The sequence below is a fragment of the Pleurodeles waltl genome, chromosome 3_1 (genome assembly GCF_031143425.1).
Source record: "Pleurodeles waltl isolate 20211129_DDA chromosome 3_1, aPleWal1.hap1.20221129, whole genome shotgun sequence".
In the NCBI taxonomy this organism is placed as follows: Eukaryota; Metazoa; Chordata; class Amphibia; order Caudata; family Salamandridae; genus Pleurodeles; species Pleurodeles waltl.
The window spans coordinates 289,634,644-289,646,944 of NC_090440.1; the positions used below are offsets into that span (position 1 = coordinate 289,634,644).

Genomic DNA, 12,301 nt, shown 5'->3' on the forward strand with positions numbered 1-12,301 from the left:
CCTCTGTCGGATACAACCTTCTTAGGAAAGCCCACCCTAGAAAAGATTCCCAGGAGGGCATTGGTCTGAGCTAGAGTGTGTGGTGCCAACAGCAGATGCTGAGGCAAGTGAAGCTGAGGATGAGGAGGATGCACTCCTCCTGGATACCCTTTTGACCAGCCAAGGGCGAGGAAAAGGGGGCCTACTACTACAACCCTCCCTTGTGCTACCATCACAGCTCCCTGCAGGCTCAAGGTTCTCCCCCAGAATCCTCATGGTTATGCCCAGTGAGGTCATAGGAAGTACCTGGTACCTCATTTTCCAGTGCTGGGGGGGACCCCCTTCCTAATTCTATCTTCCTATCAGTATTCTATATGTTATCCTGAATAAGTAAATCTAAGAGAATAGATTTGTTAGGGTTACTACCTGTCTTGAGTTTCCTAGCTGTAAACAGGGCCCTGTGCTCCTTGAACGTAAGTCCTCCATACCTAGACTCCGGAGTCTGGTCAGCTCCCTCAACTAAAGACATGGTGGTAGAGTAGTGCATGTGATGCACTTACCTAGTGTAAGTTTCTAACCTTTTAAAAGGCTTGGGGAAATGGTTATGCTAGACCGCTAACTACCCTGTCTCTGAAGTTACTATTGTAAGGTGTAACCAATAGTTAGTAGTGATCTTTCCTATGAAAAGTCACTGCTTATCAAGCGATAAAGCAATGCAAGCGTCTTATCCCACCGCTGCACCGCCAATGTCGGGGGCCCGGCACAGTTTATGGTGTACACCTATGATGCAGCACTCTCTACTAAGTGTAGGCAGCCCTTAGTGATAGTGAATAGTTGTCAAAATAGCAAAAGCTCTTTAGGGCTAGCACATGCTCTCTATGGGTAGCTGAGGTGAGCAGCTTATCCAGGAGGAATGTAAACCACTTGCAGTACCACAGTAGTCAGACTGGAACTCATTTACTAGAAAGAACCACACACGTGTAAAAATAAGGGATACTTAATTACAGCGCTACTACTAAACTAGCATTGGTAGATCTCTCTTTGGAAATATCTACACACAATATATTCACAAAATAACCAGCAGAAATACCATAAAATATAAAGAGCCCCATGGGAGGGCCCAACTATATACTAAGAAAGTAGAATGAGAAATAGTGAACCCAACCAAGGTAATTGTGGTAGTTAGCTAGGGGCTGGGGGTCGATGAAAACACCAGAGGTAAGTATGATAAGTGTCCCCACGACCAGGTGCAAAGTATTTACCCACCCAGTTGTCCCATAGGCTAACATAGAGAGTTGTGGTTGGAGTTCGGAGGATTCAGGTCCCGACCCAGTGGACCCTGAGGATACCAGCAGACAAGAGGAAGGTTGGAGAGTGCCCCCACCCCAGGGTACCCAGGAGACAGGAGTACCTTCACAAGGGACCCGGATGAAGGAGGGGAGAAGGGACTTTCCGAAGTAAGTGAATGCCTCAGATTGTCCAGCTCCTGTCATGACCCGTGCACCAGACCGGTGGAACCCAGGGATGGATTTCGGACGTGAAGAAGCTGAAAAGGAAGGGTAAAGAGTCCAGCACCCTTGGAGGTGCCCAGGAGGTGCAGGTTGCAATGCAAGTCGGTGGAAGAAGTCCAGCTGCGGGGTCCAAGAGCTGCAGAAGATCCCAGGAGTCACCTACGAGCTGTCCTTCGACAGTCGCCAGATTGCAGGAGGATCAACGACCAACTAGGTCATCAACAAGCACTGGCAAACGCAAGCAGGAGCTGCAGAAGTGTTTGCAAAGTTTTGGGGACCAGCAAGGTCCAGGAGTCTCTACCCTTGAGGGGGAGTCAGGGCTGGCCATCAGCACGCAGGAAGGCCGGAAGAAGTCGCTGGTGCCCCCATGAGTGTCCAACAGGCGATGGACACAGGGAGTCACAAGGAGGCCTCTCCATTACATCAGTACAGAAGTCCCACGTTGCAGGAGTTGCAGGTCAGGTGCTGATCTTCGAGTTGCAGAGTGCTGGATGATGGGCTTTTTGGCATTTGAAGATCTCCTGAGTGTAGGAGGCTGGTGTAGGAAAGTACCATCTTGCGTGGCATGTTACCCCCATGTTTCACTGTATATATGTTGTTTTAGTCTATGTGTCACTGGGACCCTGCCAGGCAGGGCTCCAGTGCTCATACGTATGTGCCCTGTATGTGTTCCCTGTGTGATGCCTAACTGTTTCACTGAGGCTCTGCTAACCAGAACCTCAGTGGTTATACTCTCTCTGCTTTCCAAATTTGTCACTAACAGGCTAGTGACTAAATTTACCAATTCACATTGGCATACTGGTACACCCATATAATTCCCTAGTATATGGTACTGAGGTACCCAGGGTATTGGGGTTCCAGGAGATCCCTATGGGGTGCAGCATTTCTTTTGCCACCCATAGGGAGCTCTGACAATTCTTACACAGGCCTGCCACTGCAGCCTGCGTGAAATAACGTCCACGTTATTTCACGGCCATTTACCACTGCACTTAAGTAACTTATATGTCACCTATATGTCTAACCTTCACCTGGTGAAGGTTGGGTGCAAAGTTACTTAGTGTGTGGGCACCCTGGCACTAGCCAAGGTGCCCCCACATCGTTCAGGGCAAATTCCCCGGACTTTGTGAGTGCGGGGACACCATTACACACGTGCACTGTACAGAGGTCACTACCTATGTACAGCGTCACAATGGTAACTGCGAACCACCTTGTTGATCCTACCTTGAAAACTGGCTGTTGAAGACAGGCTCACCCCAGGCTGTCGTCTCCTACCTCCAGACTATGGCGGACCACCTACATTTGCTGGGGTTCACTATAAACTTGCTGAAGTCATGTCTGACCCCCTCCCAGACGCTTCCCATCATCTGACCTGTTCTGGACATGGTTCAGTTTCAAGCTTATCTTTCCGAGTGTTGAGTCCAGGCTAATCCAGCTATGATTCCAATGTTTCAGTCCTGGATTTCGGTGAGAATGATTCAGAGGCTGCAGGGTCACCGGCTGGTGACTCATGCCAGATGGCATATGGGAGCTGTACGTTGGGACCTGAAGTTCCAGTGGGTGCAGCATCAGGGGAATCTCTCATACATGGTCCAGATCTCTGAGGGAACTGCGCGTGATCTGCAGTTGTGGCTCTAGAACCTTGATTGGGTCGGAGGCAGATCCCTCTCCCTTCCCCAACCAGATCTGACAGTAGTAACAGATGCGTCAATCCTGGGATGGGGCAGCCACATGGTAGAGGCGGAGATCAGATGCGTCTTGTCTCCGACGTAGTCCGTGCACTCCATAAAGCTTCTGGAGCTCAGGGCGATCAGACTGGTATTGAAAGCATTCCTTTCCTCTCTGAAAGTGAAAGTAGTGCAGGTGTTCACGGACAAAACCACTGCCATGTGGTACTGCAACAAGCAGGGCGGGGTGGGGTCATGGCCTCTGTCAGGAGGCTCTGCACCCTTGGACATGGATGGAACATAAGGTCATTTCTCCAAATGTTCAATACCTGGCGGGCTCTCTGAAAGCCAAAGCTAACAAACTCAGCTGACAATGCCTGATCGACCATGAATGGCATCTCCTTCTGGAGGTAGTGCAAGGTCTCTTTCAGCAGTGGGGAGAGCCTTGGTTAGGTATGTTCCCCTTCACAGAGAATGCGCAATGTCAGCAGTTTTGCACGTTGGTGTTTCCAAGGCAGCACTCGATTGGTGGAGCTTCTCGTCTTGAGTGGAGCTCAAGCTCACTGTACACCTTTCTCAAGTGGAGCTCAGGGCTCTTGTTTGCCTTTCTGCCCATACCACTTCTGCCCAGAGTTTTTCAGGTAGATCAAGAACAGCTGGGCCCAAGTGAACATTAAGGCCCCGGACTGGATAAGAAGAGTCTGTTATCCCGAGCTATTCAGCATGCCCATCAATCCTCCAATCAGACTGCCACTTCAGGAGGATCTTCTGTCGCAGCGGCAGGGGAAGGTTCTCCACCCGAACCTGTCCAGTCTCCGCCTTCTTGCGTGGAGCTTGAGCAGTGGTAGTTGACAGCTTTTGACCTGCCTGAAGATTGTTATGTTGTCTTGGCAACCATGCATCCCTTCACCAAAACGGTATATGCCTGTCGTTGGAAAAAAGTTGTGGCATGTACACAGACAAGTCTATTGACCCCCTTTTTGCCCCTCTTTCTGAGGTCCTCTTGTTTATACTTTTTTTGGCCCAACAGGGCTCTGCTTTGGGCACCTTTAAAAGTTATTTCTCTGCATTTCTGAGATTACCTGACTAACTCTCTTTTTTAAGTCTCCTATAGTAAGAAGGTTTCTTAAGGGTCTTACTCACATGTTTGCCCCTTCTCCATTCATTATGCCCCAGTGGGATTTGAATTTGGTTCTAATATTCCTCGTGTGCTCCTTGTGAGCCACTTCACTATTGCCCTCTCAGGCATCTGACGTTAAAAACAGCCTTCCTTGTGGCCATTACATCTGTCCACAGGGTGTACGAGCTGCAGGCCTTGTCATCTAAGCCGCCCTACCTTCTCATCTATCTTGACAAAATGGTGCTTCGCACATGGTCCTCCTTTTTTCTGAAAGTAGTTACGCCCTTCCATGTAAGCCAACCCATCACCTTGCCTGCTTTTTATGCACCCCCACATCCTTCTAAGGAAGCGGAGTGACTCCATCGCCTGGACCCAAAAAGAGCGTTGCTGTTCTACCTTCATCGTACCAAAGAGTTTTGGGTGGATGATCAACTCTTAGTTGGGAATGTGGGTGCGAAGAAAGGTTGGGAAGTGCAGCAGAGAACCATCTGTAGATGGGTCGTTTTCTGCATTAAACTTGGCTACGCATTAGCTAAAAAGCAACCCCCGGAGGGTTTGTGCACTCACTCTGCCATCGCAACAGCTGCAACCAGTGCTTTAGCATTCAGAGTTCCAGTCTTGTACATCTGTCAGGAAGCAAGATGGGCACCCCTGCACTCGTTCAGCAAACACCGCTGCCTGGACAGTCAAGTCAGAAGTGATGTGTAATTTGGCTATTCGGTTCTGCAGGATTTTCTAGTGTGATAATGGTTTGCAGACCCTCCTCCGGGAATGTTATTGCTTGAGTATCTATTGTAAGGTAACAAATCTGCAACTAGACGCCTCTATCAGATGAACTAGTTCCTTAATCTTCGTTATCGCCTTATCTGAGAGAGACATATTCTGGTTGCAGATTTCCTACCGACTTACCCATTCTCCCGCTCTATGATCTGATTTCTAGGGCCAGAGACGTCCCTTTCAGGGCCCTAGTTTTGACGCACCAGTGGTCAGTGTTCTTCATTGCTCAGCGCTCCTGGTGTGGAAAGTCGTGAAAAGAAACTGAAGTCAGCATGCCGGGGTGGTACCTATATAGGTTCTGTGACGTGATATCTGGCGCACATGACGACGAAGACAGAGCCAGGGGTACTGTACAAGAAAACCTCCGGATCCAGACTGACTTTTGGGGGAAATTAGAAGGTAAGGAGTCTGCAAACAGAATATGTCTCTACCAGATAAGGCGTTAACAGACGTAAGTAACGTACAGTTGTGGCTCGCTGCGTGGTGAAGGGGCGGAGCTGCGGCAGATGGGGACACACAATATAAGCATATATATATATTTTTTTAAATACAAACTTGCCTGCTGTGCACCGCTTCTCTTTCCTCTGTTACTGCAGGCAAAGGCTTCCAGCCTGCTCTGCGGCCAGTCCTAACGTTGCATGAAAGCAGCATTGGAATTGGCCTGGCGCTCTGGTTGGGCGCTCCCAGGCAAACTGGGATCCTGTGCCTGCTGTCTCCAACCCGGCAACACAGTGCTGGGTTGGACAGAGCACAGTGCGTATGTGTGTTTGGCTAGCCCAGGCGGGCTGTCATCCCCCCCATGGACCACCCCTCTAAAAATAAAACAATAATAAACGTGGTTTATTATTGTTTTATTTTTAAAGTTTTGCAGCTGCTGGAATAGGGCGACACTCCTCTGCCATAGCGAATGAGCCACCACTGGTAACTTGTTCTTTAAAGAGGTACCCAAAGTACTTTTGCCTACCGTTCTCTAGCAGCCGTCAAAGGGATGTAATTCAAAGAGTGGTAATCTGCATTAACATCTTAGTGTGCATATTAACAGTATCCTATTTTTCCATTTGGTAGGAAAAAACATTCTGCAACATATGTAGATCATTTTTGTCTGTATTTTCTTTGTTTATGCAATGGGCATTGTTCCTATTATGTAGCCTACATCTAATTTATTTATTTATCCTTAGGGATAACTATACTTTGCAAATCAATCCCAACTCTGGACTTTGCAATGAAGATCATCTTTCTTATTTCAAATTCATTGGTCGTGTTGCTGGGATGGCAGTTTACCATGGAAAACTGTTAGATGGTAGGTGGTAATAATTTTTTTAAGGGCTGTACTTTCAAAGAACGTGGGTGAATGAACAAACTTAGGGTTATTTTCCCAAACAATTATAGAAATGAACTTCAGATGTCATGTGTGCAAATGTGCATATTGGAAAGCCCCTGGTGTAACACTTGTTTCCTCATCCGTGCATAAAGTATTGAATAGAAAACTTAGGTAAAATTATTTCCTGGTAAGCATACTATTCTGTTGTTCATTTAAAAGCTTCTTAGCACCAAAAGATTGGTTGTGTACATCAAGATCACTATGGACCTGAAGTCATCACTGGCGATCTTCTCAAGGATGTAGTTTTTGCCATGATTAGGGAACCAGAACCATACATTTCCTCCAACTGGGTTGTTGGTCACCTCCCATCCCTTGTTTAGCCCATGGGGATGACACCACATCCCTCTGAAAGTGATTTAGCAAAGTTGTCCCACTGCGCTGGCAGGGTGCTCGTAGGCACTGTTAAACACAAGCAGGCAGAGGGAATTTTGTTTTTCTCTCCTGTTGTGATTATTCAATTCAGTGATCTTTTCTATTAGAAAGAGATAGATGCTCCGCTGGCTCCTTTTCTGTTATCCAGATAACGCTTGATCTGTGATCTGGGCCCTCCAGGTAGATTTTTGCTTTAATATGGACGAGAGCTGCTTCTACACATTAACATCTATCCTCTTCATGGTATGTCACTCTTTCATTTTACACCAGCACCTCTTGTGTCAGAGGGAGGGAGGCATCTTCATTGCATTTTAATCAAAAATTCTATGCTGCAACCGGTTTCCAGATCTCAACAGTATCCCCATCGGAACTGGCAACAGCCTTGGCTTCCCACCAGAGAGCAAGAAAGGTGATCTCTTAAAGTGGAGGGCAGATGGACAAATCCAGAGATACTTAACTGCTCACCTCCTTACCATTGTCAGGTTGCAGTTGATTAAATGTTTCATTTCTCAGCAGGGCAAGTTGAATCACCTATACATGCTCAGTCTGCAGTTGTACACATGACTTCTGAAATGTTAAGGTTTAATATACATAAGATGCCTGATGAAGTGATAGTTGATGTGGTGTATGTGAGCCAAAGGAGAGAAACATCTTTGTGGTCAGTGGTTTAGATTGTGTCAGTGGTATGATCCAGAACAGTATGAACTTTGGTGTAAAGCAAGCCCCTGTAGTGCAGGGGGACTTAGCCCCCACCCCTCATTCAGTTTAAGACCAGTTAACATCAGTAAAATATACAAGACTCAATGACCCCTCATTAAGTTCTTCAGGGGAGGGTCCCCATCAATTTGCGTTACTCCACTTAATAAAAACGGACATCCTCATCTTTAGTGTATCTACTCTAAGAGGTTGTACTCTGAAATCACTACTAAAGTAATCAGTCAACTGTACAATTGTATGTTCGCTTGATCCCTGCAATGTGCCCTATCCAAACTACCTGCTTGTCACACATAATCAACATTCAGTATTGGTATTTGTGTTGCTGCGACCAAGCTGGGGCTTTGGGTAATCAGAGCATTGTAAAGTTCTATGGTTCAAACTCATTATTCCCTTGAGCCATCCGGACATTCCTATTGGGTATTGTAAATAGTGATGGGAGGGTCTTTTCCCACCTACTCCACAATTTATCTACACAGCAAATCCATCCCTTACATAGCTCTATCATTCGTGTACCTTGTGAGTTTGATCATAATAGCCACCCAGTTTGACTCAGGGTCGCTTTCCTCATTTCTGGTGCCAATGACTCTCAGGGCCAGGTCCCCAGCTACAAAGGTCTCCTGTCGATTCTGCTAATCTGGGGGTAAAAGTGGATTTCTATGCCACAGCAATCCTGCAGTTCTCAGGTCAACAAACCTACAAACATGGTTCACTTTTTTGGACATGTTTAAAGTACGTCTCAGCATAGATATGTTTTTTCAATAAGATCAGCAACTCCTCGCACTGTATCCCAGGCTTTATCAGAGGGCACACATACACACCCACACCATATGGGAAACTTTTGTATCTACAGGTAGTACTGGGAGGAAATAGGATGTATTGTACTGTGTAGTTGCATGACCTCACCATGTAGTACTTACAAACCCCTCTAGAACTCTTAGGTTTCATCTGTCAAACCCTCAGCTCATCCTGGGTAGCTGTGGCACTGAGGAACAAGGGTTACCCAGCGGAACAAGTGTAAAGCATTTAATCTGATAGAGACTTCTAGCTGTAAATTACTTACCTTATAATTTTCCCAGGTGTCATACTGGATTTGGAAGATTTTTTGTGAGCAGTACCCCTGTGGGCTGGCAGATGGCGTCTTTCGGCTCTGCGTGTTGTGTAAATGTCGTCCATTTGAAAGTGACATCCACTGCACTTATATAGGTGCCACCTAGGCACTGTGATGTCAGTGTTTTTCTTTCCACGCCATCCTCCGCTGATCAGGGAAACAGCTAACACGTCAGTTTGTTTTTGACTGAAATTGTTTGACGTTTTGTTGACTATTTTTTGAGTCTTTAAGCCCTGCAGCACTTGTCATCCACCGATGGCAATAACAGACCCACACCATGTGTGCCTTTGGTGCCTTGAGCGCATCCATGACGCCTAGTCGTCCTCTTGACTGCCACATCATAAACCCGAAGACCTTGAGGAAGCAATCCTTCAAGCTCCTGGTGACTCGGCGTGCAAAGCTGTGTTTTTTTTAAGGTCCTGGTCGAAAGGAAGGTCCCAGGAGCGGTCCCGGAGTTCAAGATCCTTGTCACACTCCAAGTCGTCGGGTCACTCGAGTAAGACCCGTCACAGGAAGAAGTGATCTTCAACTTCACCTTGTCTGTCGGCAGACAAAACACTGGAGTGTTGTGCATCAAGACTTAGTTCAACGGTAGAGCCTGCGTCTGGATTGATTTTGTGCTTCCCCCACTTTCTGAGAGCTAGTGCGACCCCCACCCAACTAAAGGTTTTTTATGAGGCCATGCATCTCATATTGGGGAGGGCTGACTCCTCTGGCGTGCCTTTGGGCCTGATATGTTGATAGGGGCTCCTTCTGGTTCTGCACCAGCAGCTCCGGCCCTGGCTCCAGTGAGCACAGAGGACCCTTTTCAGGGTCGGAAACGGTGCTGGTTGTATCCCCTTGACCTTCCCTGGCGCCAACGCTTGTGGCTCGCACACTGTTGCCCCCCCACCATTTCTGATCCTCAGCTCTGACAAGGAGCCAAAGGGGAGTCGCTTGGTGTAGTTTCCAGCGCCATCTGGAGCCATGCCTTCCAGGTCAGAGCCTAAAACCTCTTTCCTATGGGCTAGGATTCGGGGAGGAATCATAGGGGTCACTGGGCCCTGAAGAATACCAGACCTATGAAGATCCCAGTATGGACTGGTGTAAGTCCTGGGTGAAGCTAGTGGTTTGAATACTTCTCCAGATACTGCTATGCTTTCTTCTCCTCCTACTATTGCTACGGAGGAGGGAGCATCAATTGCTATGGTGGTGCGGAGGGTTACCAAGGTCCTTAACCTTAGTTGCCTTTGGTGGCAGTGAAGACTAATGTCTTGACAGAAGTGCATCAACTGGGAATCTCCTTCTCAGAACTGCTGCTCCTGTTAAATGAAGTACTCACTGACATCCTTCTGGGGACTTGGTCCAAACCCAGCACAGGGGCTCCTGTGAATAAGTTGATTGTCCGCCGCCTCCACCGTGCTCCAGGTGACCTAAAGTTCCTCACCCAACACCCCACTACAGAGCATGGTGGTCCAAGCCTCTACAACTCTTGTAAATCCTAGTGCATTCTTTACTGTACCCCCAGACAGAGAATCCAGGCAGAAAGGTGGGCCTCTTTGCACATGTTGGCAAAGCACTACTGCTTAGACAGTCAGGTCCATAGGGATGGGCACTTTACCCATTCGGTCCAGTAGGACTTCCTCCTTTCTGATTGGTCTGCAGACCCACCTCTGGGGTTGGTATTGCTTAGGTATCTATTGTAAGGTAAGGAATCTGTGTTTTTTATGGCTCCCCGCTTCTGGCGTGGAAAGTCGTGAAAAAAAAACAGATGTCACCTATTTAGGTGCTGCAGACGTCACTTCCAATGCGGATGAGTACGTGGAGCCGAACGACGCCACCTACCAGTGGGCAGCAGTACTGCTTACGAATATTTTCCTGGATCCAGTCCAACGCCTGGGGAAATTCTAAGGTAACAAATCTGCTGCTATATGTAGTCTCTACCAGATAAGGCTTTTCTGAAGGTAAGTAACTTGTTCAATAGCACCAAAATATTGAAGAAGAAATCGACAGAACACTCAAGAAATTCAACACTAGTTTATAAGAATTGACTATATTTTTATAACAATTTAGACACTAGAACGAAAAGGATCTGTAGAAAGCTGGCTTTTTATGTAGTGTAACAATGGATGGGGGACTCTGTGCTAATAGTTGCAGCGAAGTAATAATCCTAAATGCTCTATTTTGTGGTAGTGTGTGCGAGCAATTTAGGCTTATCAGAGTGTAGTGCTAAGCCTTTGTTGAATACACAGCGACAATAAATGAGACACACACTCAAGAAGAAACTTGAAACCAATGTTTAGAAAAATATTGATAATTTTTTATACTGTTTCAACACCAGAAAAACTTTAAAGGAGATAAATACTGTGTAATTTATCCATTTCAGCAAGTAAGTAACACTTTATGCTCTAAAGACTTAGAAGTACTTTTACTGCAAGACTGGTCCTTGTAGGCAGTTCTCGTGGTCCTCTATAGATTGTAGGGTGCTGGGGGAGCAAGGTCACTGAAAAAACACCAGCAGTACAGTTTTGCCTGCCCTGGGGCATCTGGATGCAGCGGTGCTGATCGAGTTGAGTGCCTTGCGCACCACACGGATGACGACGAGGGGGGCCACCTAGACAAAGACTGCTAAGGAAGACTTGGGGACTAGTCTGGGAGCTCCCAATATGGAGCTCGGTCAGTAGGGGTCCTGGGAGCAAGGGGACACAGTCTGTTGTTGTGGACCTGGGACACAAATCTCTGAAACAGCGGGTCTTTGTCATTGGTGCGCCTGCATCAAGGTGCCCACAGTTCTTGTGTGGACCTGCAAGAGAGGGACAGAACAGGTAGCTGGGTCTCTCTCTGTGATGTCCACTGCGTTGCTGACCTCCCTTGATGGCTGGTCCTCGTTGTGTCGTTGCAGTCTGTGTTGGACTGCAAACAAGCGGTGGTAGAAGCAAGGCATCCAGCACCCCAGGTATTGGTGCAGAACAGGTCCGGTGGGTCCTGGTGGCTTCACGGGAGGGGGATTTCGATCTCCTGAAGCACAGTGAGCTCCTCCTGGGTGGCTGCTGCATCGGTGAACCTGGTGGTCAGCAGAATGGTGAGCCGGAAGTTTGTGGTTGGTGGCTGCAGGGAAGTGGCTCTTCCACTTCAAGATGTTGATGGCTTTGCGAATTGCTGGAGGTCATCCAAGGCTTTTGGAGGATGCACAGCTGCAGGACGAGTTGGGCTGTTGGGATTGTCGGGACAGGAGCAGGTAGGTAGGCAGCGTTTGGTGCCAAAACTCCACTAGCAGTCTGCAGTTCTTGTGTGCCTTCTGCGTGCATGTCATAATAAATCCAATACTGGTATCGGTATGGAATTGTTAAGACGAAGTGTTTGATACCAAGCACCATAGGTTTCAGTGAAGCCATTATGTAGCTGAGTAACTCTTAGTGACCAGTGTCCATTGCACACTTTTAAAATAGCTTCCCTGATCACTGGTAACATCTAGTAATCGAACTAGACCTCACAGGGCCATATCTGCTCATGCATATGTGTCCTCACATCAAGTATAATGCACCCTGCCTTAGAGCTTTAAGGCCTGCTGTAGTGGTGACTTACATATATTTAGATGCAGTGATTTGGGGCCTGGCACACAATGAGTGTGCCATGTTGTGTTTTCAGTCATGGCTTGCATCATGACACAGTGTGCAGTGGCAGGCTTAGTGA

General features: G+C 47.4%; 1 protein-coding gene across 1 annotated transcript in view; it reads left to right on the top strand.

Moving 5' to 3' along the window:
• Nucleotides 1–12,301, top strand: part of NEDD4 (NEDD4 E3 ubiquitin protein ligase) — a 1,239,834-nt gene that overhangs the window by 962,561 nt on the left and 264,972 nt on the right. The window contains exon 20 of the mRNA XM_069222425.1: nucleotides 6,230–6,351. Within this exon, the coding sequence (XP_069078526.1) occupies nucleotides 6,230–6,351 (122 nt within the window). The remainder of the gene's footprint in view (nucleotides 1–6,229; nucleotides 6,352–12,301) is intronic.